General features: G+C 43.0%; 2 protein-coding genes across 2 annotated transcripts in view; both read left to right on the top strand.

Moving 5' to 3' along the window:
• rims3 (regulating synaptic membrane exocytosis 3) overlaps nucleotides 1-27853 on the top strand; it is a 223713-nt gene that overhangs the window by 127172 nt on the left and 68688 nt on the right. The window lies entirely within an intron of this gene.
• LOC307022108 (E3 SUMO-protein ligase ZBED1-like) lies at nucleotides 12624-15252 on the top strand. Its single transcript, XM_079654688.1, has 2 exons — nucleotides 12624-14043; nucleotides 14237-15252. Exons 1-2 carry the CDS (start codon nucleotides 12808-12810, stop codon nucleotides 14765-14767), a joined length of 1767 nt encoding a protein of 588 aa, XP_079510814.1. The 5' UTR covers nucleotides 12624-12807; the 3' UTR covers nucleotides 14768-15252.

The raw sequence follows: 27853 nt of genomic DNA, 5'->3' as shown, positions 1-27853 counted from the left end.
TTTATTGGTATGGCTGTAGCCTACCCCAGCCATACCCTGACCGCAAATACCTCATTCCTTCTGTCTACTTGCATCCGAAAGGCTTCTCGTTTTGCGCTGTCCTCCCGTTCAAATGAAATCACCGCCAATCATATTTCCAAGCTCGCGCCAGGGGGGGGGGAGGGGTTACAAGGCTCGCGTCTTGTGCTGCATTCACTTGCACTCGGACAATAGAGAATTTCTCTCATAAATGTCCGATGAGCCACAACTTTTCTTTCAAAACAAAGCTGCCAAATGGGGTGGCAGCTGGGGTGGCAAGGCATTTTTCTGAGGTGGCAGCTGCCACCCCGTAGAACCGCCACTGGAAACGTGTATACCAAATGTTATATAATAGATCAGAGAATTCTCTTTCACTTTCATTATGACTCAAGGCTGGCACAACATTTGTTTGCTGCTTTGACATTGGAAACCTGTTCTTCAGCATTTCCTGTTTGAATGAATTTCACCAATGTTGCTTTACTGATTTTAAAATGAAGAAATCAAATTAAACTGTAGGAAAGAACATTTATTCGTTTGATCTGGGTGCTATTGTACCAAGGCAGGCTATCTTTGTAAATTAACAATTATACAATTAACAAAAGAAGCTTGGCTGTGTGTCAAGGAGGAAAGTAATCTGCAATTGTTGTTTATACTTTATGAACACTGAGCTCAGAGCTCATTCAGTGAGACAGGAATCATTTCTTAACTACTGCACAGCTACACCTAACTCCATGGCTCTTTCCTTGTAAGAAAATACATTGCATAACAATAACAGTGAGGCTTTAAACAAACTTTGTTCATATTATTTCAGTTTTTATCTTAATTTGACATTTTGTCTGTCAGAATCAGAATCAGAAACGGGTTTATGGCCAGGTAGGTTCACACATACGAGGAATTTGACTTGATGTCATGGTGCAGACATAAAATATAAAACAAAGATTTAGAACAGTACAGAGATAGAGAACTATATTAAGAACACTGTAATCAAAATATAGTAAGATAGCAATAAAATAATATATATATATATATAAAATAATAATGTCATAACGACTTCGGATTAGCGTTATTATCATGTGTTTATTTATCATAATTATTTTTACAGACAGTTTTCCATTTGCTTGAAATACAATTTGGTCAAATCATTAGTATTTTGTAATTATCAAGGTGTTTTTATTTTTCAACACTAAGCACTTTTGCAGCAAGGAGGTGTGGTCTGTATCAGCAGACAGTAGAACTACCAGTTTTAAAACTTGACAGCGTCTCCAAGATCCCAGCACCAATAAAACACTTACAGTAAGGGAAGATTCATGTCAGCTCTTTATTTATAAAAGAACAAATGAAAAATTGATCAAAGTGTAAAGTGCAGCAAGCACAAAGTTATTACACATTATATAGCCGGAAACAGCTTAGCCTAATGGTTTCTGTGAAGACAGGCTGGGATAATGTTTCCTGAAGTCAGCGCAAAATGGTTTGGGGTGAGTGCTGGTTTGAACAATAAACACAAGCATGGTTCAGGAAAAGGTCAGTTCACATATTAATACCTATAGAATGACACTTTATATTCACAGAAGCAAGATCAGATGCTAATGTTCTTACTCTGTTGAACTTTTATTAATTAGATACAGACAAATAGTACTCTAATAAACAAGGTCAATAATAACTTGATTTCTCTATTACATATGCTGTGTAATATGATTATATTTCCAATACAGTTCAAAGCAGCTGACACTTTGATACAATAAATCATCAGATATTAATTTCCTCAAAGTTTTGACCACAAGATTCTGCAAATAGTTTGTAATTGTTACACACAGTTCTTAAAGCACCTAAACACGTTGTTTTTAAAATCAGCTTTTCTCCTTCTAAGTAAAGCAAAGTAAGTACAAGTTAAAACAAGGCCTCATTTGTTGTAATTTGTGTAAAGTTTAACTTTCCAGATCTTCAGATATTGAGGAAATCACAGACACTACATATACAGAAATGTATTATGTGAAGTAACACAATTATTTTAGTTTTAAGATAAACATTTTTCATGTGTAGATCTCTTATCATTAATAAATAAGCTGATTGAGAAAGAAAACGTTTCAGGCCTTTTAAAATAATGTCTGCATTACTCAATGAAGCAATTATGTATACAAATGAACTCCCATGTGATTTAATGTATGTGGTTGATTAACTTTGATCATTGGGTTATACAAGTGATTGAAGTCAAAGCAAATGTAACATTGTGAAGACAACATTGAAAGGCCCTTGATAACCAGTCAACTAGAAATATGCCATGTCTCTAAACATCTTTAGAAGTTCATAAGGTCATAGAAGGATTGAACAATTCCACCAAGTAAACCAGCCTCCGCCTCATTATCTTCCTTCATCTCCTGAATCAGAATGCCGTAAGGTCGAATAGCTCTCTCTGCTATCCATTCCTCCTTCCAGGCAGGCGTTCCTTCAGACCTTATGCTAACCAATTTTGATTTATTTTGTATGTTTTGGATGAAATAATATGACTGGTATCGGTGCAAAAATAAAATAAAAATTGAATTTCTTTTTTATAAAATATTTTTATAATTTTGCAAATATTACGATAAACTCACAGCTATTTCGCGGCCCGGCAGTAACACCTACGGGGGTTGGGGACCCCTGACCCAAAGAACATATCTAGGATTAAAAGACTGATGTCACAGCAGGATTTGGAAAGACTTGTCCATGCTTTTATCTTCTTCAGTAGACTCGACTACTGTAATGGTGTCTTCACAGGTCTCACTAAAAAATCAATTTGAAAGCTGCAGCTGATTCAGAACGCTGCTGCTCGAGTCCTCACTAACACTAAGAAAGTGGATCACATCACTCCAGTTCTGAAGTCTTTACACTGGCTTCCTGTGTGTCAAATAATAGATTTCAAAATACTGCTGCTGGTTTATAAAGCTTTGAATGGTTTAGGCCCAAAATACATTTCCGACCTCCTGCTAAATTATGAACCATCCAGATCTCTCAGGTCTTCAGGGACTGGTCAGCTTTCTGTCCCCAGAATCAGAACTAAACATGGAGAGGCAGCGTTCAGTTATTATGCTCCAAACATCTGGAACAAACTCCCAGAAACCTGCAGGTCCGCTGCAACTCTGACTACTCTTAAATCCAGGCTGAAGACTTATCTTTTTGCGGCTGCTTTTAATTGACTCTGAGCGGTTGTGTTTCGTTTTTGGTTAATGAACATTTGGGGCTAGTAAACCCAGGGAATCAGTGTCTGGGGACTTTGTCCTGGCTGGTTTTCTCTGTGTATGCTGCTCGGGACGTATGTGCCATACAGCTCATGTTCAGAGAAACCTTAAAGAAAGGCATCAGTAAAGTGGAACTTCTGTGTGAACTATTAATATCTTAAACTACACTGTACATTTTTATTCATGTATTTAAAAAAAAAAAAAATTCAACCTCAAGGCCCGTGGGCCAAATCTGGCCCGTGACCTCATTTTCTGTGGCCCCACAAGAGCTTGCAAAGAATATTATATGTTTATTATACAGTTACATGATGATTTACAGAAGCACGTTGCCCATAAACTACATGTCCCACAATGCATCTCAATTTAGACTTTTTTCTCAGAATTTGACTTTTTTTTCTTCTAAATATGCCCTATTTCTTAGAATGTGCTCTTTCCTCAGAATTTGACTCTTTTTTTTTAATGTTGCTTTTCTTTCAAAATGTTACTTCCTTTTTTTAAATGTCACTTATTTTAATTTTTAAAGGTCCCATGCCATGCTTTTCCGGTTATTACCCGTCCCCGTGTGTGCTCTTGTTTGTTAGGTTGTCATAGGGTTTAACCAGCACCATATAGACTGAGAATTACGTAATCTCCCTTCACTCCAATGGACCACTTTTTTACAGCAATGGCGGATCGTGGAGCCTCTAAATCGTTCCCCGGAAGTTAGTGCCAAGGCTAGCAGAGCTATAGAGTTGCAGCATAATAGACCGTTCGTGACGGACTTTTAAAGGTAAGAAGACAGTTTTCCATTTGCTTGAAATACAATTTAGTCAAATAATTTGTATTTTGTAATTATCAAGGTGTTTTTATTTTTAACACTAACAGTGTTGGGTGTAACGCGTTACAAAAGTAACGCCGTTACAGTAATATATTACTTTTTGCTGTAACGAAGTAATGTAACGCATTACTAATGAAATTTGGGTAATATATTACCCGTTACAATGCTCAGTAACGCAGTTACAACACATTTTAACCCGAAATTAAATGGTGTTTTGTTTTTTAAGAATGTACTAACATAGCGAGACATTCCGACACCGGACAAATTATGCGGGTAGATTAGTAAACCTGGTGTTTACCCTTCAGGCTTCGCGTCGAGATCTTCGGGGAAGTTGAACGTTATGCAACCATTCAAAAAAGAGAACGTAGCCAAAAATACTAACAACAAATTGTGTCAGGTGCGCGTGACCTGCTCCGCTGCGCGTGCATCATTTCCAAAGTGCTTCCACAGCAGTGACACACATCTGATCTGTGGATAATCATTTATACGAAAATGGTTAAAGCAACCATCACTAAACGCCAGCAACACTACATCTACTGCAGACAGTAGCAACAGGTCAGATGCGGACATCACGTTACCCTCCGTTGTGGACACTAGCTTACTCCCGCCTGACTCGCCGGCTCCGGAGCAGCAGTCTTCGTCGCCCGAAACTACGCCGCCCCTCTGCGGCCCGCAGGTGCCAGGTATATCTAAACAACTACCCGCCTGTACAGTGGGGTAAGGCGGTCATTTTGCAGCTTGTGGTATAAAAATAGACAATGGCTAGAATATTCATGTGAAAATAATACTATATTCTGACATGCCTGGAGAAATGTTGGGTCAAAAATAATGCATACAATAGCACAGATGCCTTCACCACGAATGGCTACAAAAATATCTCATATTCCAAGCTTATTATCAACGAGCTGATGTTGCAGCTGAAATGTTCTCCAGGTCACAAAGTCAACCTCACATGATGATGTGATACCAGTTTTCAAGCACAGTAAATATTCTCTTCCCAGCGTATATGATGGGACCAAGGTGGCTACATGGTTTTAATAATACTTTTGCCTTTCAATGTTTGCCATTTCAAACCATGAGCATGGTTTAAATAATATTTGCCTTGATTTACAATATGTTAACCTTCATTATAGTCCTTGACAGCGGTCTGTACTGCTGTATTAACAACGTGTCACATGTTAAGAATTTACAATCAGAATCGAGTATTCAACTAAGCCGTGTAATACAAGTTGTTAGTAGCCTTAAGGGCCTACACAGTTGTTAAGCTATAGGCCTACCACATTGCCCTTCACTGGATGCATAATGAGCTGCACTAAACTACATTTTAGCATTTAAAATACCTAGCTATTCTTTTGCGGTTATTTTGGTGAAAGTAACTAAAAAGTAACTAAAGTAGTGTAACTCATTACATTTCAGAGACAGTAATATTGTAATGTAACTTATTACTTTCAAAAGAGAGTAATAAGTAATATGTAATATATTACATTTTGGAAGTAACTTGCCCAACACTGAACACTAAGCACTTTTGCAGCAAGGAGGTGTGGTCTGTATCAGCAGACAGTAGAACTACCAGTTTTAAAACTTGACAGCGTGTCTGTAGGAAATCCTCCAAGATCCCAGAACCAATAAAACACTTGAGGGAAGATTAATTTCAGCTCTTTATTTATAAAAGAACAAATGAAAGATTATCAAAGTGTTTCTAGAAAACTGGTTGTAGTTAACTTTATTGTAAAATAAGTTACTCTTATGGTGGAAATCTGAAATAAAGGATTTCAACAACATTTTCTGATATGTTTAATAAATAAATAAACCTTTTCAAAGGCTCTAAGCACACACACAGCATTACTGCAATGACTGGGCAACAAGCACAACGTTGTCAAACATGATATAGCCGGAAACAACTTAGCCTAATGGTTTCTGTGAAGACAGGCTGGATAATGTTTCCTGAAGTCAGCGCAAAATGGTTTGGGGTGAGTGCAGGTTGGAACAATAAACACAAGCATGGTTCAGGAAAAGGTCAGTTCACATATTAATACCTATATAATGACACTTTATATTCACAGAAGCAAGATCCGATGGTAATGTTCTTACTCTGTTGAACCTTTAATAATTAGACACAGACAAATAGTACTCTAATAAACAAGGTCAATAATAACTACATTTCTCTATTACATCTACTGGGTAAAATGATTATATTTCCAATACAGTTAAAAGCAGCTGACATTTAGAAACATAAACTCATCAGATATTAATTTTATAAAACAAGATTTCGTTTTTTGTTTTAAAATCAGCTTTTCTCCATCTAAGTAGAAACAAATTAAGTAAACATGTAAACAAGGTTTAGTTTGTTGTTACTAAAGTAGAGATAAGTGTCCCTGTGGTTGATCAGCTTTGTTCATTGGTTTGTTCAATAGTTTACAATACATTGAAAGTCAAAGCAAATTTAACATTGTGCAGACAAAATGATAAGTCAAAATTAGAAAATTAGCCCTGAACAAAGCTTTCGCAAGACCTGTCGGCGAGGGCGATGGCGGCGTTGGCGACAGCAAGGGGGTCGGCGAGGGCGATAGGGTTACTCCTGCCTTTTTTTTATTGTTTTAACCAAGCTGCAGCAATGGAACGACAAAGAGAAGTGATAGATGTTTTAATTGAACTGACAAGACGTTTTATTCTGTTGTCTCATGATCAAATGAAAAATGTTAGGGGGTCAATTTAAGTGAAACATAAAAATATAGATTACTTACTGAGAGAGGCCTTTGCTTCCTATTTTCACACTCAAAAACATTTGTGAACAATCATAATTTCCCGAGAGCTGAGGATTTGATCAAATAAGTCGAAGATAGAAAGATATAAGAACAACTATAATAATAATAGTCCAAAAAAAGAAACGTTTATGATGAATGAGATTTTTCTTGAACATCATATCTTGGGAAAAAAATGAGTTATTTCTCCAGTCATTGTTCAATATTTGTTTTAAATTACATTTCCCTGATCAAAATGCCATATGGTCCAATAGCTCTCTCTACTGTTTCTCATTACTGGCAGGCAGTCCTTCCATAAAACGAATAACCCAGCATCTAGGTTGGTAGCATTTCCTTTACCCCCGCCCCTCCTCAACGACGCCCACCACAATCACCGAAGCATAGAACCATCACCCCCATCACCATGCCTACCACAATCATCCGGACCAAAACTTCCTCCTCCCCGTTCAAGACAGCATCTGCTGTCTCCGAAGCCTAATAAGAATGTGTGTGTACAAAACGCAAACTCTAACTGATATGGGCTGGGTCCAGGCTCAAGGGCGAATGGCACTCTCAACTCTTTCCAGGACATGCCGGGGCCCTGCCTGCCTGTAGCTTTGCCGATATCTGTGTTGATAGGTGTGAGCCTCTCCGCTCACACAGGGTTCAAATAGGGACGGAAAGAGCAGGTTGGTTGAACACAGGCGTTTATTAACTCCAAACAAAACTATACGCGGGTCTCAAACGTTGCCCGGGTGGGAACCTTCACAGGTCCTTTGGCGACCTTCCAGGATCCCGCCTATTGCAAAACAGACCAGAACCAGGTTACGACATGCTTTTATTCCGGCATTGACTACCTGATTCCGATCAGCTGTCTGGCCTCCGGCCGAGCCACTCCCTTCACTCCAGCAGCCAGCGCCCAAACCACACCCCGCTGCCACATACCCCCACCGCCCGACTCAGGCCGGGATCCCGCCGTCCGCAAGCTGACTCTCCCCACCCACCTCCGCCGAGCGAGAGAGGAAATCAGCCACGACCATCCGGTTTCCCGGCCTGTGGATCACCTTGAAGTTGAAAGGCTGTAACGCCAGATACCACCAAGTGATCCGAGCGTTGGCATCCTTCATGCGGTGGAGCCACTGGAGCGGGGCATGATCCGACCAGAGGGTGAAAGGGCGCCCAAGGAGGTATTACCGCAGGCCGCCGACCGCCCACCGTATGGCGAGGCACTCCTTTTCCACCGTACTGTAGTTCACCTCCCTCTGGGCGAGCTTACGGCTAATGTACAGTACGAAGCGGTCGACCCCCTCTACGTGCTGGGACAAAACGGCCCCCACCCCACTGTTCGAGGCGTCAGTCTGCAACACAAAAGGGAGAGAGAAGTCAGGAGAATACAGAAGCGGCTTACCACAGAGGGCTTTTTTAACCCTCTCAAACGCCAGCTGACACAGCTCCGTCCACTGGACCGGATCTGAAGCACCCTTTCGGGTCAGGTCGGTCAGGGGACTGGTCAGCTGCGAAAAGGACGGGATGAACCGCCTGTAGTAGCCGGCCAGCCCTATGAACCTCCTGACCTCTTTTTTCGTCTCGGGCGCCAGACAGGCTGAAATGGCGGTTGTTTTCTCTATCTGTGGCCGCCCAAGTGGTACCCCAGATACCGTACCTCCTTCCGTCCAACCGCACACTTCTTCGGGTTGGCCGTGAGACCCGCCTGCCTCAGGGACTCGAGCACTGCCCCCACCTGCTGCATATGCTGCTCCCATGTCTCACTGTGAATGATGACATCATCCAAGTAAGCAGCAGCATATGCAGAGTGGGGACGCAGCACCCGGTCCATGAGCCGCTGGAAGGGGGCTGGAGCTCCGAACAACCCGAAAGGAAGTGTTATGATTTGGTGTAAACCATACGGAGTGGAGAAGGCCGTTTTTTCCTTAGACTTTGGAGAAAGGGGAATCTGCCAATAGCCTTTGGTTAAATCCAGCGTCGTGTAAAAGCGAGCAGTGCCTAGCCGATCCAGGAGTTCGTCGACCCGGGGCATTGGATAAGCGTCAAATTTGGACACCTTGTTCACCCTGCGGTAGTCCACACAGAACCGGATTGACCCGTCGGACTTACGTACCAGCACGACGGGGCAACACCAGTCACTGGTGGACTCTTCTATCACTCCCATCTCTAGCATAGCCTGAAGCTCCGCCTGAACAATTTTCCTCTTGTGTTCAGGCAGCCGATAGGGCCGTGAACGAATGGCCACTCCCGGGGGCATTTCTATGCGGTGGTGTATGAGAGAGGTGCGCCCTGGCAGCGTAGAGAACACGTCGGCAAACTGCCTTTGCAACGAAGCAACGTCCGCTCTCTGGCCCGGTGAGAGATTGTCACCGCAACAGACCGGGGCTAATTTGTTGCTTTTAATGACCTCCGGTCCCAACTCATCTCTCTCAATCACCGTGGTGGCCAGCGAAACCGACGCCACCTCCCTCCATGCTTTCAGGAGGTTAAAGTGGTAAACCTGTGTTGTTCCCCCCCTGTCAGAACGCACACCTCATAATCTACGTCCCCCACTCGTCGTGTGACCACAAAGGGTCCTTGCCACTTGGCGAGTAGTTTAGAGCTAGAGGATGGGAGTAATACGAGCACCTTATCTCCCGGTGAAAATTGTCTCAGTTTCGACCCTCTGTTGTACAGGCGCTGCTGACGTTCCTGAGCCTGGAGCAAATTCTCCCGTGATATCTGCCCCAGTGAGTGGAGTTTTGCTCGCAGGTCCATAATGTACTGTATTTCGTTTTTACTGGTGCTTGGACCCTCCTCCCAGTTTTCCTTAACTAGGTCCAAAACACCCCGGGGCTTCCTACCAAATAACCGCTCAAAGGGAGAAAATCCCGTGGAGGACTGGGGCACCTCCCACACTGCAAACAACAGAGGATCTAGCCATTTATCCCAATTATGGCTATCTTCGTGAACGAACTTACGAACCATGTTCTTTAGTGTTTTGTTAAACCGTTCCACCAGGCCGTCGGTCTGCGGATGGTAAACACTAGTCCGTATTGAATGGACGCCCAATAGTTCATACAGCTCGCGTAGTGTGCGTGACATAAACTGTGTGCCCTGGTCAGTCAGGATCTCTTTCGGGATCCCGACTCGGGAGATAATGTGAAACAGTGCCTGCGCGACGCTCTTTGCAGAGATATTACACAGCGGCACTGCCTCGGGATATCGCGTTGCATAATCCACTAGGACTAGTACAAAGCGATATCCCCGTGCACTCCGGTCTAATGGCCCGATGAGGTCCATACCAACTCTCTCAAAAGGCACCTCAATCAATGGTAACGGGCGCAAAGGCGCTCTGGGGATGGCCGGCGGGTTAACCAGCTGACATTCACGGCAAGATGCACACCACCGCTTCACATCTGCGCGAATGCCCGGCCAATAAAATCGGGCCATTATCCGGTGTAGTGTTTTGTTGTAGCCTAGGTGACCTGACATGGGGTTATAATGAGCCGCCTGGAAAACCATTTCCCGACGGCTTTTTGACACCAACAACTGGGTATTTATCTCTCCTGTCTGTGTGTCACGGCTTACACGATACAGCCTGTCCCTAACCACCGTAAAGTGTGGGTGAGTGAGTGCTGCGTTTGGGTGTAGCTGGGAGCCCTCAATACTCACCACCTGGCCGAAGGCGTGCTGAAGGGTCTCGTCCCTCGACCGTTCGAGGGGGAAATCCTCCACGGGAAACACCAGCGGGTCCAGAGGGACCTCCGCGGCCCCCTCCGTGTCCGTTTCCCCCTCGATGTCGTCAGCCGCCTCCGACTCTCCACTAAACACAGCACACAACTCACATTTCCCTGCCGTCCGTGAACGCACCCCCATAGCCCCCGCTAGCTTAGCAAACCCCGGCCAATTCGTTCCCAAAATCAGAGGGTGCGTAAGGCGAGTGCTAACTCCAGCCCTGACTCTATGCTTTTTCCCCTTATAAGAAATGTCCAGCGTTACCTCCGGGTACTGGTAAATATCCCCATGCACACACCTCACCTTCACCCACGATGCTTCAATCAATGCCCCAGGCCGAACCAGGCAGCGGCGCCGGATTCATTTCAGAAGTGGGGGGGCCAAAAAGTGTGTGTGTGTGTATGTGAAAGAAATGCTAAATCTACAGTGGTAATCAGTCCGCCAGTGCCTCCGCCAGGGCGGAGTGGTAATCACTCCGCCTCTCTGGCTACAGGAGGTAATGCAATTCATGAAACTTATTTAAAGAAATTCAAGAAATTGACATAAATTATTTATTCAACCGATGAACAATAGTTGTAATACAGTTACGAAAAGGACGAAGAGCCACTCGAACTGGCCTGGCTGGGGCGTAATATTAACTGTATAATAAAATAGGTCTTCCAATGAAACTATTGGTTAATAACACCTAACACAAGCTGTGATGTCATGTAATCAAAATCACATGACTCAAATGTCCAATCACAGGTGAGGGTGGAGGCGGAGCACCCTTCAAACAAATGTCTGACATTAGGCTAAAGCTAAAGAACATTTCCACGTGGCTAAATCTACACAATCTTCCTAGATTTTGCCGAAGTAAACCTCCCTTCGCTCACTGGCAAAGCAGAAGCTCCGGAGCACTTTTTTGAGGTCCAGGCCGTCGGTCAAATCTTTGTGGATGTGGAGGAAGAGAAGGTGATTTAAGCGGCGCTCGGACATTGTTGAACGGAGGAACGCCTTCAACCGACGGAGGCTGGAGAAGCTCCGCTCAGCTGTTGCATTTGACATTGGCACAGTCAAATACAGCCGTAGAAGTTTATCCACTTCACTGAAGAGGGATTGCGTGCCTCGTCCCTGTGCCGCCAGCATGTCGGTGATTGTGGACACCTTTGTCACCTGCATGATGGGTCTTTCAGCGGCGGAACTACTGTTGTGTGCCTGCAAAACTGCTGGAAACAGTGACAACTGGGTGGACAGCCGTTCCATGTCAATATCACTTGTGTACATGTCGACCAGATTTTGGGGGATGTTGATGCTGCCGAAACCAGGGGGACTGTTTACTGCTGTGAGGAGTACCTGCTCCATACTCATCAGCAGCTGCAGAGTGGGTTGGTTAAACCTGCGAGTCAGCTCAGAAGTGAGCAGGTCAACTACCTCAAAAAACTGGCTCCTGAAGTAGTCCTCTGGATTTTCCCACTGATGAGACGCATCCCCATCATCATAACGGCGTGGAGCGCGCCGCCTTGGAGGAAGAGCCGGGGCCTGGACCAGGTCGCTCATGTTCGTTCTTTGGGCCTCTTCAAAGATGCTGTGGAATGCCTCTGTGGACCTCAGGTTTGTGTAGTGTGTCTGGAGCATCTGCACTGCTGACTTAACTGTCTCTGCTGAGAGGTCTTTGGACTGGAGCACCCGAGCCACCTCTTCCGCAGAAGAAAACAGTGTAAGACACACTTTCAATCCGAAGAACACACTAAATTGAGTCATCAATGCCTACAGCCCTGGTGCCTTCTTGCTTGCTTCTGTGTTCCCCCCCATTCGGATTATTTCATCCAACGTGTCGTAGACGGCTTCATAATTCGCAAGCAGGGATTTTATTGCACTGCCTCTGGCTGTCCAGCGAGTGGGGCAGAGCGGTGTGAGGCCACTGACAGTAGGAGAGGCAGCAGCTGCAGCATCCCTAATGGTATTAAAGATGGCAAGTCGTTTTGGTGAGTTGTTGATGACCTCATGTATGTCATGAACTAAACTGAAGGCACCACGTACCATGTTGCACTTTGAAGCAGCTTCCTGGAGTATGAGGTTTAAGCTGTGATTAGTGCAATGCATTGAGATTGCTTTGGGATTGATGTAGGGATGTTAACGGTTAATCGACTATCGATTAATTGTCGAAAAGAATTTACTCGATTAAATTAAATTAATTGTGACTAATTGAACATTGTAATCTAAGACCGTTTCCCACAGGACGTACTTGAACGTGACCCGAGATTCTCGCGAGACCTGTCACAAACTTGAGGCGGCAAAAAAACTAAAACAAACAATGATGAGGCGGTCAAAACGGAGTGGAGTGTGGGAGCATTTTAGATTAATTAACGATGAAAAAGACGCACAATGCAAACTTTGCGGTGCTACATTTAAATACAACAGCTCTACAAGTTCGTTAAGATACCACCTGAACAACTTGCATGTAACGTTAGCCATTCCGTCGCCTTCACAACCTACAATTGCTGCTGTGCTGGGAAGGCGAGTATGCGACCAAAGAAAAGCAGACGGCATTACTCAGAGAATTTGCGGGATGATTGAAAGAGATATAATGCCAATTAGCACCACCGAGGCCGAGGGATTTCGGGAGCTGATACAATTCATGGAGCCAGGATATAACATCCCTTCGCGAGCGACCGTGACTTCCAACTTGGAAGCACGCTACGAAATTAAGAAGGCTAAGCTAAAAACATGTTTGTCCGCGGCTAATGTGGCTCTGACGACGGATTGTTGGACAGCACTGACTACAGAAAGCTACATCACGATTACTTGCCACTATATTGAAAACGACTGGCAGGTAAAGTCGGCAGTCCTTCTTACGGAGAGCTTATCCGAGAGACATACAGCTGATAATTTAGCTGCCAAACTGAACCAGGCTGTGGAGTCATGGGGACTCACCGGCCGTGTAGTAGCCTGTGTGCACGACAACGCTCGGAACATTGTTTCAGCAAACAACCCCGCACGAGTCAGTTGGAAATCAGTGTGTTGCTTTGCTCATACTTTAAATCTGGCCGTCAATGACGGATTCGCTGCTGCTGGTGTCAACCGAGTAATTGGAGCTGCTGGCAGGCTGGTCAAGCACTTCAATCACAGCACACCAGCAACGAAAGCGCTAGAAGCAAAACAAAGACAAATGCAGCTACCAGCTCATCGGCTCATTCAGTCCTGTAAGACCAGGTGGAACTCTGTACATGCGATGTTTGGCAGACTCGTAGAACAGCGATGGGCCGTGTGTGCTGTGCTAACAGACCGCTCAGAGACCAAGCTTTCAGATGCGAGGACGCTGGAATTGAGAGACGACTTCTGGCAGCTTATGGAGGACATAGCGCCAGCACTAGAGGCTCTCCAATGTGCAACTACTGTAATGTCAGCAGAGACGGAGGTATCCATATCCAACACGTACCCCATCACATTTAGTCTGATTAACACGCATCTGAAGATGGCAAATGGAGACAGCAACAGAGTGGCGGAATTCAAATCTAAAGTGCGCACTTCGTTGGGGGAACGGATGAAGGTAAGCTATGGCCATTAATTAATTAAACTCTTCGATCACATTTGAGCTATATAACAGATTATGGGGTGAATCACTTATCACCAACACATTGTCACAGTGTAAACTGCGTTTTTATGCAGTTGTACCCTTGTCATGTCAAACCTTATTAAATAAAACTCTAATGCTAGCTTTCTCCTTTATTTAATTTTAACAGGTTGAGTCTGAAGACCTCACATCAACAACACCAATGATAGCAACGATGCTGGACCCACGGCATAAGCACCTGGGATTTCTAAGCCCAGCAAGCAGGATCTCAGCTAATACCAAACTGCTTGAACTGGCTATGGAACATGTGGACTCCACATCAACAAATGAAGCCACCACTGGAGATGATGTGCCAGTCCAGGGAGCTACACTTCAGAGACACACTTCTGCTATGACTCTTCTACTGGGTGAAAACTATACCACCAGCAGCAACGATGACATTAAAGAGGAAGTGGACATGTTTCTGAAGGATGCCTCACCACTCCTTGATTCCAGTCCCACAGAATGGTGGAAAGTCAATGAAGGAAGATTTCCGAGGCTGGCAAATGTGGCACGACGATATCTGTGCATACCGGGCACGTCTGTCCCATCAGAACGTGTATTCTCAGCAGCTGGCCTGACTGTAAACAGGCTGCGCACACGACTTACTCCTGACCACGTTAATATGCTTATTTTCTTGAACAAAAATAGAGGGGTCTAGGTCAGGAGCCTATTCAAAACACATTGAGACAGGAATGTTTTTGTTTCAGGAGAGGTAGCCTATATCTTCATTTGAGTGTTCTAAGGGTCGCCCTCTAATGTTACTGTCACCTTCCTCAGGGATGATTTAAGTTGTGTTCAGAATATATTTGAAGTTTCCAGGGCTAGTTATCTTACTGTTACCTTTCTCAGACCAAAGGGGATTATAAATGCTGCTGCTAATGTTTCAAGTTTTACATATGTAGTTAACCAGATTATAATTTGTAGGCTTAATATTGTGTAGGCTAGGCCTACCCATATTGTTTAGATTTCTATTTAAAATTAATTTTATTTTGCTTAATGTTTCACATGCGACAGGTGAGCCAGTGCACAATTATTTTTTTATGTATTTGAATTTTCTGTGCTTAATTTATTTTGTTAAACTACATAAATGCCATTATCTGCACATTATCCTAACTGGTACAATAAAACATCAATTGTGCAATATAGCATGCATTTTTATTCAGTAAATAAGCAATATTTACATTACATTACATTACATTACATTGCATTTAGCTGACGCTTTTATCCAAAGCGACTTACAATAAGTGCATTCGACCAGGAAGATACAACCTTTAAGAAAACAGAATCATATAAGTCCATCAGGTTTCATAGAGCCAAACATTTCAAGTGCTACTCAACTGGCATTTAGAAAGCCAGCCCTTTATTAGTATATAAGTGCTTTGTTAGTAATTCTATCGCTATTTAGCTTTTTATGTTAAAGACACTATCGATACAGTGAGAAATTTACATTCTCAGGAAAAAAGCCGTTTATATCAGTTAATCGTTAATCGATCGATAAGGTCAATCAACTAATGATTAATGAATTAATCGATAATTTGCATCCCTAGATTGATGTCTTTAAAACGTTTGGCCACACCTGACATTTGTCCCTGTAGAACAGATGCGCCATCGTAGGTTTGCCCTCTCATGTCACCAATGTCCAGGCCGCATCTCAGTAACATGTCCTTAATAGTAAGCGTTATTGATAATACGTCAGTCTTAGGACAGTCATACATTCCTATGAAGTCTTCATGGACAACATAATCAGCTGATACCCATCGTACAGTCAGAGACAATTGTTCATGCCCGGAGCAATCGCGAGTTTCATCCACAATAACTGCATAATGTTCTGCATTGTTTTTAATTTCTGTTAATAAAGTGGTGAGAGATTCCCGATACATTTGGTTTATGAGTTCATTGATTGTCTCGTGTGATGCATATTTCCCGGTGAGCATGAAGCTTCTCAGAGTGGGGTTTTTATCAGCTACGAGTTCTACTAGCCTTTTGAAATTGCTCTCCTTATCCTCATGCCCCCTGATTGCTAGGCCCTGTCGGGTTAGAAACTGCAGACAGCGCAGCTGCTCCATCATCCCATCTCTTCTTTTTTCCTGCTCAATACGCTCCTGTTGGACAAGCTGGATGTTGACTGGTGTTTGACGGAAGAAAGCACACTTTTTTTGAACACACTCTCTGTGAACATTGGACTTTTCGTGGCTGTCCAGGAGGCTTGGGCACTTTTTCCAGTTATTACATCCGGTATTTACAAAACTGTCATCTCCACATTTTGAGAAAGTTACCAGCCGTTTGACAGCAGCAAATCTGCAAATTTCACAGAAGGCCCGTTTAGTGGTTTTACAAAGAATTAGCCACTCTCGGTTTTTGTACCATTCTGCATTAAAGTACCTTTCTCTTTGTCCAAACGATCTAGCGGTCTCCTTTTTATCAACAATTAGCTGTGCAGCTTTACCCGTCTCGATGTCGCGACAACAAGCCTCCACGCAGTCGGAACCAGCCTGTTTCGGTTCAACGAGGCCTGCGGTTTTGACAGTCTCTGCGGCCGCAGAGCTGCTGCTTTTGGGTTTATCTGGCTGCGCTGGTTCTATAGTTGAAGGTCCAGGCTCCGGAGTTGTGGTGGATGTCAGGGATGTGACATTGAAGTGGTTGAATTTAAGTTTAGTTTGACTGTATTTCATTTTCTTATGCGCTGGTTCTTCTGACATGTTTGCGAGCTAATTTTATCTTTCTAGGTTAACGGCTGCCACACACAGAACAACGTAACAAATAAACAAATCTCAGCTTTTTTATTGGTTGTAATGTAGGCTACTTGATACATTTGAATGGTGTGACAAAGTCCTCTTTGATTGGATTAAAATGTACATATTCTTCCTGTTATGTTTGCCTGCTTTATTTTACCTAGTGCAATATTTGAACTGCTCGCATTGACCCAAAGACACATTTTGAGTTGTATACACTGTTGGAAAGAGGAGATTCCTAGCTTTCTAATGATATCAGGATTGTTGTTGTACTCCAAATATTAAGCAAAATGTCACATTATATAATGATTGCCACCGAGTCATAATTTTGAGAAAAAGACGTTCAAAGTTTCCTCTTCTCTGGAATCCATCGATCTGATTGATTATTAGCGGGGCAAATGATCAGAGTAGCTATGGAGGGAAAATATTTTCGTTTGGATTACTTGTCTGGGGTAAACTCGCAAGTGTGTCTGTGTTAAACACACAGACGAGAAACACCGGCTGTTGTTATGCCCTGTGACGTTAAATTACTCCGTTCTCCTCTTGTAATTATGCCGTTACAAGCTTTCAAAGTTGTATTTATCATCTGGATTTGCCGAAACAAGTTTAATATTCTGAAAGCCAAGACTTTGTTTATTTGAAATCAGATGAAACTGTCACGGACCCTGCCGTGTTATCTAGATTACTATAAGGTTTACATTAATAATTTCAGTGAGAGGGAGGGGGAGGGGAGCTGCTGCTGCTGCTGCGCTGAGGGGGAGCCGAGTGAGAGCGAGGTGCCTGTCTTCTTCCCTTTACAAGCTTCAAAACTGTATTTATCGTTTGTTTTTGGAAATAAAAGTTTCATATTCTGAAAGCCAAGACTTTGCTTATTTAAAATCAAACAAAAAACTCGAACCCCGGAAAAATATTTTTTTACACAAATACACGTATATTTTTGAATTGATCCATAAAAGTGGGGGGGCCAATGGCCCCCCTGCTTCCGGCGCCCCTGGAACCAGGGGCTGATGGATCATCGTCTGATTACAGCCCGTGTCCATCAGAGCCTGGTGTGTACCCCCCTGTATACATACCGATATACGGTACGTCCCTTCCAAATCGGGGGAGGCAACTGGCGGTCCTGCAACCCGAACCAGCTGTCCGACCTCCATGAGAAGACACTCCCGTCAGAAGTGGCCGGGCTGCCCGCACCGCTAGCTGCCCATCGCTGCATCCAGGAGCGCGTAGGAGAAGGGCCGGTCAGCGTCCTCAAAGGGGAGGGCCCGGAACCGGCGGCGATGTCCCTCTGGCGTGCTGCCAAGCCGGTCCAGGATGGCCTTCCTCAGATGCCGGTACACATGCCGAGAGGCTGATGGCAGGCTGTGGGCGACTAGCTGCGCACTCCCAGATAGCAGAGGCAATAGCCGCGCTGCCCACTCCTCCTCCGGCCACCCGCACACCGCCGCTGTGCCCTCAAAGATGTCCAGTAGAGATGTTAAGATTCACCGATTCGCATCGGTGCACCGGCATAAACGTTCAAGATGCGAGTGCACCGGTTGAAAGAGTGCACATCGGCTACAGTTTGGGTTGAACCGGGTTGAACTCGCGATGCATCGATTGCGTAGCGTCTTTGCATCGGTAAAAAACCGATTCATTCATATAAAATCCCCTCATCTTGTCAAAGCTCAGCAGAGACGATCTTTGATATTTGCTTCGCCACTACGGAGAACGAGAGTCTCAGTTATCAACACACACGGAAGTTGAGGAGAAAGAGAAACACAGCGCACCGAAAAATACCTACAAATCAAACCTTTGGCAACACTTCGGATTGTTCAAGAAAGACGGTGTAATAGTCATTTATGCTATATAGTTGACCGCAGGTCATGGAGAGTAATAAGGTATCCTTAGACCTTTGTATGAGCTATCTTTATTATTTAACAGCCATGATACATAGATCCGTCCTAGATGCGGACTTGCATACACACAGTATCACTCCGCAGCCGCACCCCATCAGTAACGTCCTGATGGTATATGTGCGCGGCACTATTACTACAGACGGTCAACTTGAAAAATCACTCGCAAATTGTTAACGATGCCGAGCCGCTTTAAAGTACACAAGTAGTACGAGGAACTTAGCGACGCACATAAAGAGGCGACGTGGGGTCTGCGGCTGAAAAGAGAAACCTGAAAGTGAGACGTATGAGTTAAATCACTCAGTGAGGTGTTCTGTCAGAGAGAGGTGTTTAGCTTACAGCAGCCTGTGACGGCCAATAATAATTTAAATGTCTTCCTTACTGTAAGCATTTATGAAATACCTGTTTGTGAAAGGTTATTTGTTTTCTTTATTGTTCAGATAGAAACCACTGCTTTCTGCTCACTGGTGAGTTAGCCTCTGAGTGTTAAGCACATCAGGCTGGCAGCTGTATGGGCATTGCTCTATGGTAGCTGTTATTTGCACATTGTTAATCATGAGCAATGCATCCTTACATTGTTTAACTGTGAGGTGTTATACAATTGTACTCTGGAGAGCTTTTAAAGGTAAAAAAATAAACGGCATGATGGGATGTGCAGTACCAAATATGTAAAGCACTTTTTTGTTAATGTATGATTTTCTGCATATAAGGAATAAAACAAAAATCCTCTGTCGTACCATATTGAAGTATCATTATTTTTGCATCGTGTTGAATCGCATCGTATCGCCCCGAATCGCATAATGTTGAATCAAATCGTATCGAACTGTATCGCAACAGGGGTGAATCGTATCGTATCGCATCGCCTGGTGTTTCAAAGGTATCGTTAATGTATCGTATCGTGGCAACGTATCGAGATGCGCATCGCATCGGCCTCAGTGATGGAGATGCACATCCGTAATGTCCAGGTATGCCTCCGGATCATCCTCTGCCGTCAATTTCTGGAGGGCAATTGAAGGCGGTCGGGCCAGGTTGGTAGCGGGATCGGCCTCCCGAGCGGCCGGACGCTGCAGCAGCTCCCGTTGGAGAGCCCGGTCCTCGCGCTGGCTCGAGGCGATCCCGAGCAGAGCCTTGCTCTGCTGTCGCTGTAATGCTGTCGTGGTCTCCTGCATGTAAGCAAGACGTTGGAGGACCTGACCCAGCGGGGTTTCTCCTTCCGACATGATGTCCCTGTTCAGGCGCCATTGTGAGCCTCTCCGCTCACACAGGGTTCAAATAGGGACGGAAAGAGCAGGTTGGTTGAACACAGGCGTTTATTAACTCCAAACAAAAATATACACGGGTCTCAAACGTTGCCCGGGTGGGAACCTTCACAGGTCCTTTGGCGACCTTCCAGGATCCCGCCTACTGCAAAACAGACCAGAACCAGGTTACGACATGCTTTTATTCCGGCACTGATTACCTGATTCCGATCAGCTGTCTGGCCTCCGGCCGAGCCACTCCCTTCACTCCAGCAGCCAGCGCCCAAACCACACCCCGCTGCCACAATAGGTAATAGATTAAGAGCGGTGAATCAGCTTAGAAACAGGAGGCGCTCAAAAGTTTGTGTGAGTTTATCACATTTAGAAGTGATTCCATGTCAGCCACAGCTTGCCACAAAAAATCAAGCTGTATTTAACAAACTTAAACTAGCTTTATTAAATGTCAGGTCTTTGGCAGGTAAGACATTTTTAATCAATGATTTTATCACTGAGCACAATCTCGACTTGATGTTTTTAACGGAAACTTGGATTGAACAAAATAACAGTGAAGCTGTTCTTATCGAATCAACCCCTCTCAACTTTAGTTTTATGAGTCAGGAAAGAATGCATAAGAAAGGAGGTGGAGTTGCTAATTTGTTCAATGATTCCCTTCAATGCAGGAAGACATCTTATGGGAACTTCAGCTGAAATGCTCCTCTCGAGCTCTGTTCCTAAATATCTATAGACACCCTAAATACTGTGCAAGCTTTTTTGGTGACTTTACTGAACTGCTGTCTGCCATCTAGTCATTGTTGATGATTTTAACATCCATGTTGACAACCCCCAGGACAGAGGGGCTAAAGAACTGTTTTGTGTTCTTGATAACTATGGACTGGCTCAGCATGTGACGGAGCCCACGCACAATAAGGGGCACACTCTGGACTTAATTATCTCAAAGGGTCTCTAAGGTTGAGGTGACTGATGTTGCACTCACTGATCATTCCTGTGTTTTCTTTGAGAGCTCTATTTCTGTTCACACAAATGTTCAAAAAGAGGGAACCACAAAGCGATATTTAACTGAAAACACTAGGGAAATGTTTACTCAGAATTTTTCTTCCACACTTGCCCCTGCTAACGTCTCAGTAAATGAGCTAGTAGATCATTTTAATTCAAAAATTCAAAATGTTATAGGTGCCATTGCTCCAACTAAGGTAAAGGAAGTGACTGGGAAGAAAATATCTCCATGGAGAAAGGCAATGACCGTGAGAGCAGAAAAAAGAGAGTGTCGAAAAGCTGAACGCAGGTGGCGAAAAACAAATATCCAGGTTCACTTTGAAATCTATAAAGAGAGACTTGGCCTTTATAATTTGGAATTGAAATTTGCCCGACAGTCTTTCTTCTCTGATATCATTGCCAAAAACAAAAACAACGCACATGCCTTGTTTGCTACCGTCGACAGACTAACAAACCCCCCAGTGTCAGTAGCCTCTGCATTTCTATCCACCCGGGCATGCAATGACTTTGCCTCCTTCTTCACTGACAAAATTCTGAAAATCTACACCCCCTGGCCGCAATGTTCTTAAAATGAAGTCTGAGTTCAAAATATATCTCAAATAATGTATGCACTGCCATTTCCCCACATAAACATAACAGTCTGCGATGAAACGGTTGTCTCCTGTGTGCTCCACTTCCTATTGGCGCACCGGAAACTTTCTCGTGCGCACGAGAGGCTGAGACCTTATGCTAACCAATTTTGATTTATTTTGTATGTTTTGGATGAAATAATATGACTGGTATAGGTGCGAAAATAAAATAAAAATGGAATGTTTTTTGATAAAATATTTTTATAATTTTGCAAATATTACGATAAACTCACAGCTATTTCGCGGCCCGGCAGTAACACCTCCGGGGGTTGGGAACCCCTGACCTAAAGAACATATCTAGGATTAAAAGACTGATGTCACAGCAGGATTTGGAAAGACTTGTCCATGCTTTTATCTTCTTCAGTGGACTGGACTACTGTAATGGTGTCTTCACAGGTCTCACTAAAAATCTATTTGAAAGCTGCAGCTGATTCAGAACGCTGCTGCTCGAGTCCTCACTAACACTAAGAAAGTGGATGAGATCACTCCTGTTCTGAAGTCTTTCCACTGGCTTCCTGTGTGTCAAAGAATAGATTTCAAAATACTGCTACTGGTTTATAAAGCACTGAATGGTTTAGGGCCAAAATACTTTTCTGACCTCCTGCTAAATTATGAACCATCCAGATCTCTCAGGTCTTCAGGGACTGGTCAGCTTTCTGTCCCCAGAGTCAGAACTAAACATGGAGAAGCAGCTTTCAGTTATTATGCTCCAAACATCTGGAATAAACTCCCAGAAACCTGCAGGTCCGCTGTACTCTTACTACTTTTAAATCCAGGCTGAAAACTTATCTTTTTGCGGCTGCTTTTAATTGACTCTGAGCGGTTGTGTTTCGTTTTTGGTTAATGAACATTTGGGGCTAGTAACCCCAGGGAATCAGTGTCTGGGGAATTTGTCCTGGCTGGTTTTCTCTGTGTATGCTGCTCGGGACGTATGTGCCATACAGCTCATGTTCAGAGAAACCTTAAAGAAAGGCATCAGTGCAAAGTGGAACTTCTGTTTGTACTATTAATATCTTAAACTGCACTGTAACTTTTTATTCATGTATTTAAAAAAATTAATAAATTCAAACTCAAGGCCCGTGGGCCTAATCTGGCCCGTGACCTCATTTTCTGTGGCCCCACAAGAGCTTGCAAAGAATATTATATGTTTATTATACAGTTACATGATGATTTACAGAAGCACGTTACCCATAAACTACATGTCCCACAATGCATCTCAATTTAGACTTTTTTCTCAGAATTTGACTCTTTTTTTTTAAAATCTTGCTTTCTTTCAAAATGTTACTTCCTTTTTTTAAATGTCACTTCTTTTTATTTTTTATTTAACTTTTTATTTTTTTCAAAGGTTCCATGTCATGTTTTTCCGGTTATTACCCGTCCCCGTGTGTGCTCTTGTTTGTTAGGTTGTCATCGGGTTTAACCCCATGTCCAAGAATGGAAGATACAACTTCTGCTCTTAAATCTTGGTCCTTAAACATGGTTGAGGAGGATTCAAGCGAAGTGTCTCTCTTCCCTAGTCCACTGTGTGTGTGTGTGTGTGTGTGTGTGTGTGTGTGTGTGTGTGTGTGTGTGTGTGTGTGTGTGTGTGTGTGTGTGTGTGTGTGTGTGTGTGTGTGTGTGTGTGTGTGTGTGTGTGTGTGTGTGTGTGTGTGTGTGTGTGTGTGTGTGTGTGTGTGTGTGTGTGTGTGTGTGTGTGTGTGTGTGTGCGTGCGTGCGTGCGTGCGTGCGTGCGTGCGTGCGTGCGTGCGTGTGTGTGTGTAGTTTATAGTATTTTAACAGAAACTTGGAATAAAAATTGATTAGAGAATTCTCTTACACTTTCATTTTGACTCAAGGTTGACACCTTAAAAAAACATGTGCTGCTTCAACATAGAGAAACCGCGGAAACCTGTTCTACAGCCTTCCCTGTACACTTAACAAAAGAAGCTTGGCTGTGTGTCATTTCTTAACTACTGCACAGCTACACTTAACTACATGGCTCTCTACATAACAATAACAGTGAGGCTTTAAACAAACTTTGTTCATATTATTTCAGTTTTTATCTTAATTTGACATTTTGTCTGTCAGAATCAGAAACGGGTTTATTGCCAGGTAGGTTCACACATACGAGGAATTTGACTTGATGTCATGGAGCAGACATAAAATATAAAACAAAAATTTAAAACAGTACAGAGACACTGTAATCAAAATATAGTAAGATACCAATAAAATAATATATATATATATAAAATAATAATGTCATAACGACTTCGGATTAGCGTTATTATCATGTGTTTATTTATCATAATTATTTTTACAGAAAGTTTTCCATTTGCTTCAATTACAATTTGGTCAAATAATTAGTATTTTCTAATTATCAAGATGTTTTTATTTTTCAACACTAAGCACTTTTGCACCAAAGGGGTGTGGTCTGTATCAGCAGACAGTAGAACTACCAGTTTTAAAACTTGACAGCGTCTCTGTAGGAAATCCCCCAAAATCCCAGCACTAATAAAACACTTGAGAGAAGATAAATTTCAGCTCTTTATTTATAAAAGAACAAATGAAAAATTGATCAAAGTGTAAAGTGCAGCAAGCACAAAGTTGTTAAACATTATATAGCCAGAAACAGCTTAGCCTCATGATTTCTGTGAAAACAGGCTGGGAAAAAAATTCCTGAAGTGATCACAAAATGGTTTGGGGTGAGTGCTGGTTTGAACAATAAACACAAGCATGGTTCAGGAAAAGGTCAGTTCACATATTAATACCTATATAATGACACTTTATATTATTACAGAAGCAAGATCTGATGCTAATGTTCTTACTCTGTTGAACTTTTAGTAATTAGACACAGACAAATAGTACTCTAATAAACAAGGTCAATAATAACTTAATTTCTCTATTACATATGCTGTGTAATATGATTATGTTTCCAGTACAGTTAAAAGCAGCTGACATTTAGAAACATAAACTCATCAGATATACATTTTATAAAACAAGATTTCGTTTTTTGTTTTAAAATCAGCTTTTCTCCATCTAAGTAGAAACAAATTAAGTAAACATGTAAACAAGGTTTAATTTGTTGTTCCTAAAGTAGAGATAAGTGTCCCTGTGGTTGATCAGCTTTGTTCATTGGTTTGTTCAATAGTTTACAATACATTGGAAGTCAAAGCAAATTTAACATTGTGCAGACAAAATGATAACAGTCAAAGTTAGAAAATTAGCTCTGAACAAAGCTTTTGCAAGACCCTTACGCCGTCGACGAGGACGAGGGGGACGTTGGTGGCGGCGACGTTTCTTCATCTCCTGAATTAGAATGCCGCAGGGTCGAATAGCTCCCTCTGCTATTTGTTTCTCCTTCCAGGCAGGCGTTCCTGCACCAACAGGAATCAGCCAGTAGTCAGATCTTTGGCATACCTCTTTTCTTTTAGGATTGATTCGATTTTGCAGGATCACTTTGTAGCTTTTCCCCGTCTTCTTTGATTCGAAGGTCATGGCGTACCCCTCACTGTCAGCGACATGTATGTCTAGTGTTGAGTAGATTCCTCTTCCATATGCAGCTCCGTCTCCAGCCTTGTAGTGACTCTTGATGATGCCTCTGGCTCCTTCTAAGCTTGTTCCATGTTAGGAAACAGGCCATTCTCCAGCTACAGAGTGACTCCTCCATCCGTCTGAGCCCAACCAGGTGTCTCCGTCCGGCTGGTCACCTCTCATGCATTTTAATTGTAGATCTGGGTTGGGATTCATTCGCTTAAATGTGCGCAGTCTGTTACCTAAGTTAGATTTTGTCCGCATTTGGGCGAGCTCGACTGATGCTGATGTCGTTGTCTTATCAGAAACGTGGCTAGATAAATCTATTTTGGCCTCTGACATCTACTTAAATGGTTATAATGTATATCGTACCGACCGTCCTAAAAAAGGTGGTGGCTTTGCCATTTATGTGAAAAATAAGTTTTATGTAAACAAGATGGTTTCCAAATCTATTAGTAAACAACTAGAATGTTTTGCCTGAAATATCGAAGTAGCAAAGGGTCAACAGGTCATGGTGGTGGGCTGCTACAGACCCCCCTCAGCTGTCAAGGACTCTTTATCTTCATTGGCAAAACTTTTATCTCAACTTCATTACAAAGAAAATAGTGCTGCTTGGTGATTTTAATTGGGACTGATTAACTTCTGTGTCAGAGGATTTTAAAAACCTTTGTATCTCTCTGAATGTTACTCAGATTATAGACAGTCCTACTCGCCCAAACATTAAGTCCCCAAATAAATCCTCCCTAATTGATCTCATTTTAACTAATGTTCTCCATAAATACTCATCTTAGGGAGTATTTGCAAATGACCTGAGTGATCACTGTGTTGTAGCCACAATTAGGGACACTAAAGTCCAAAAGGGTAAACCTCGCTGTGAGCCTCTCCGCTCACACAGGGTTCAAATAGGGATGGAAAGAGCAGGTTGGTTGAACACAGGCGTTTATTAACTCCAAACTAAAATATACGTGGGCGGGTCTCAAACGTTGCCCGGGTGGGAACCTTCACAGGTCCTTTGGCTACCTTCCAGGATCCCACCTACTGCCAAACAGACCAGAACCAGGTTACGACATGCTTTTATTCCGGCACTGATTACCTGATTCCGATCAGCTGTCTGGCCTCCGGCCGAGCCACTCCCTTCACTCCAGCAGCCCGCGCCCAAACCACACCCCGCTGCCACACTCGCATTATCATTAAGAGAGACAAAAAACCTTTTGTGGAGCAGGGTTTTGTTCATGATCTGTTTGGGTTTGATTGTGGAAAAATCGATCTGTGTGCTGATGTAGAAACTGCATGGTCTTATTTTTATCTTGGTTTTATGGAAATTATAGATAGACATGCACCCCTGCGTACATTTAGAGTAAAGGGACGAGACAATCCTTGGTTTTCTGCTGAATTATCTAGTCTCCTACATGAGAGAAACAAGGCCTGGGCAAAGGCTAGGCAATCAGGCTCAGAGGTAGAATGGCTGCGCTTTAGGCAGCTAAGGAATAGCTTCACATCACAAATAAAAAGTGCTAAGTCTAAGTATTATCTGTCAGTAACCACAAAGAAACTGAATAATCCTGGAAAATGTTGGAAAGCCATAAAATCGATATCCACCGGTGAGATCCGTAATGAGCTACCTCCGTGCACTCCCACAGCATCTGGCTCTATATCGGACAGGGCCACTATGTTAAATTGTTTTAATGAGCATTTTGTGTCCTGTGGCTCTCTGTTTGATTCTGTCACTAACTCTGCTTCTGTGAACACTACAGTCTGTGACTCTGAAAAACGTGTTTTGGAAAACCCTTTTAGTTTTACTCCTTTTACTGTTGATGTTGTTCGTGAAGCTTTAACCCAGTTAAGACGTAGAACCTTTCTTTTTAAAGATAGCTGCAGATTTTATTGCTCCACCTCTCACTACTCTTTTTAACCTCTCCCTCAGCCTATGTCCTGCCTCTACTAAAAGGTGGGGAGGCCACTTTATTAAATAATTATAGGCCCATCTCTAAATTATCAGTTCTGGCTAAGGTTCTTGAATGCCTAGTGAGTGAACAGGTAAAGGTGTTTTTATGTACAAATGACATCCTGTCTAAACATCCGTCAGGCTTCAGGAAGCAACATAGCACCATCACTGCCACAATAAAAGTGGTGAATGATGTGGCGCGTATTTTAGATAATAAGCAGAGTTGTGCAGCTCTATTTATTAACCTGTCCAAAGCGTTTGATACCGTCGGTCATCGCATTTTATATACAAAGCAGTGGCGTTTCTAGACCAATTTGACTGGGGGGGCCACTGGGGGGCCAGTTATTTTCTGAGGGGACCACTAATAAATGCAGGACGAAAAAGAGAACTAGACAGTATGAAGTAATTGCGCATAAGAAAACAATGCAATACAGTTATTGGTATTAGTTTCAGAACACTTATTTATTTCAGATATATCTTATAGTTATTACTGTTAGCTTGAGCTTAAGTTATAGTACAATTTTTGCACTAACACCATATCGTATTTATATAAAAATAAAGGCAAAGAACAGTTACATCTCTACTTTACATCTACAATTACACGGATACAATAGTTTAACTCACCTTCAATTATCGTTTTAGTCTCTCAAAACGTAGGTTTCAATCAGTCTTTCTTGGATGCAACAGCCTCTGATGATCCGAGATGAAAAGTGTTTGTTTTTTGCGCGCTTCAACCGGGCAGTGAAAGTGAGTGCACCGCTCTAATGAGTCCTGAGTGCACCGC

This window comes from Notothenia rossii (assembly GCF_949606895.1).
Source record: "Notothenia rossii genome assembly, chromosome: 10".
Lineage (NCBI taxonomy): Eukaryota > Metazoa > Chordata > Actinopteri > Perciformes > Nototheniidae > Notothenia > Notothenia rossii.
Note: the sequence above shows the minus strand (reverse complement) of the source record. Positions and strands in the feature narration are given on the sequence as shown.

Bases quoted from the DNA above. Each gene is read 5' to 3' on its own strand.
- LOC307022108 (XM_079654688.1), top strand. From the start codon at position 12,808: ATGATGAGGCGGTCAAAACGGAGTGGAGTGTGGGAGCATTTTAGATTA. The intron at 14,044-14,236 runs GTAAGCTATGGC...TAATTTTAACAG, and splicing joins CGTTGGGGGAACGGATGAAG to GTTGAGTCTGAAGACCTCAC.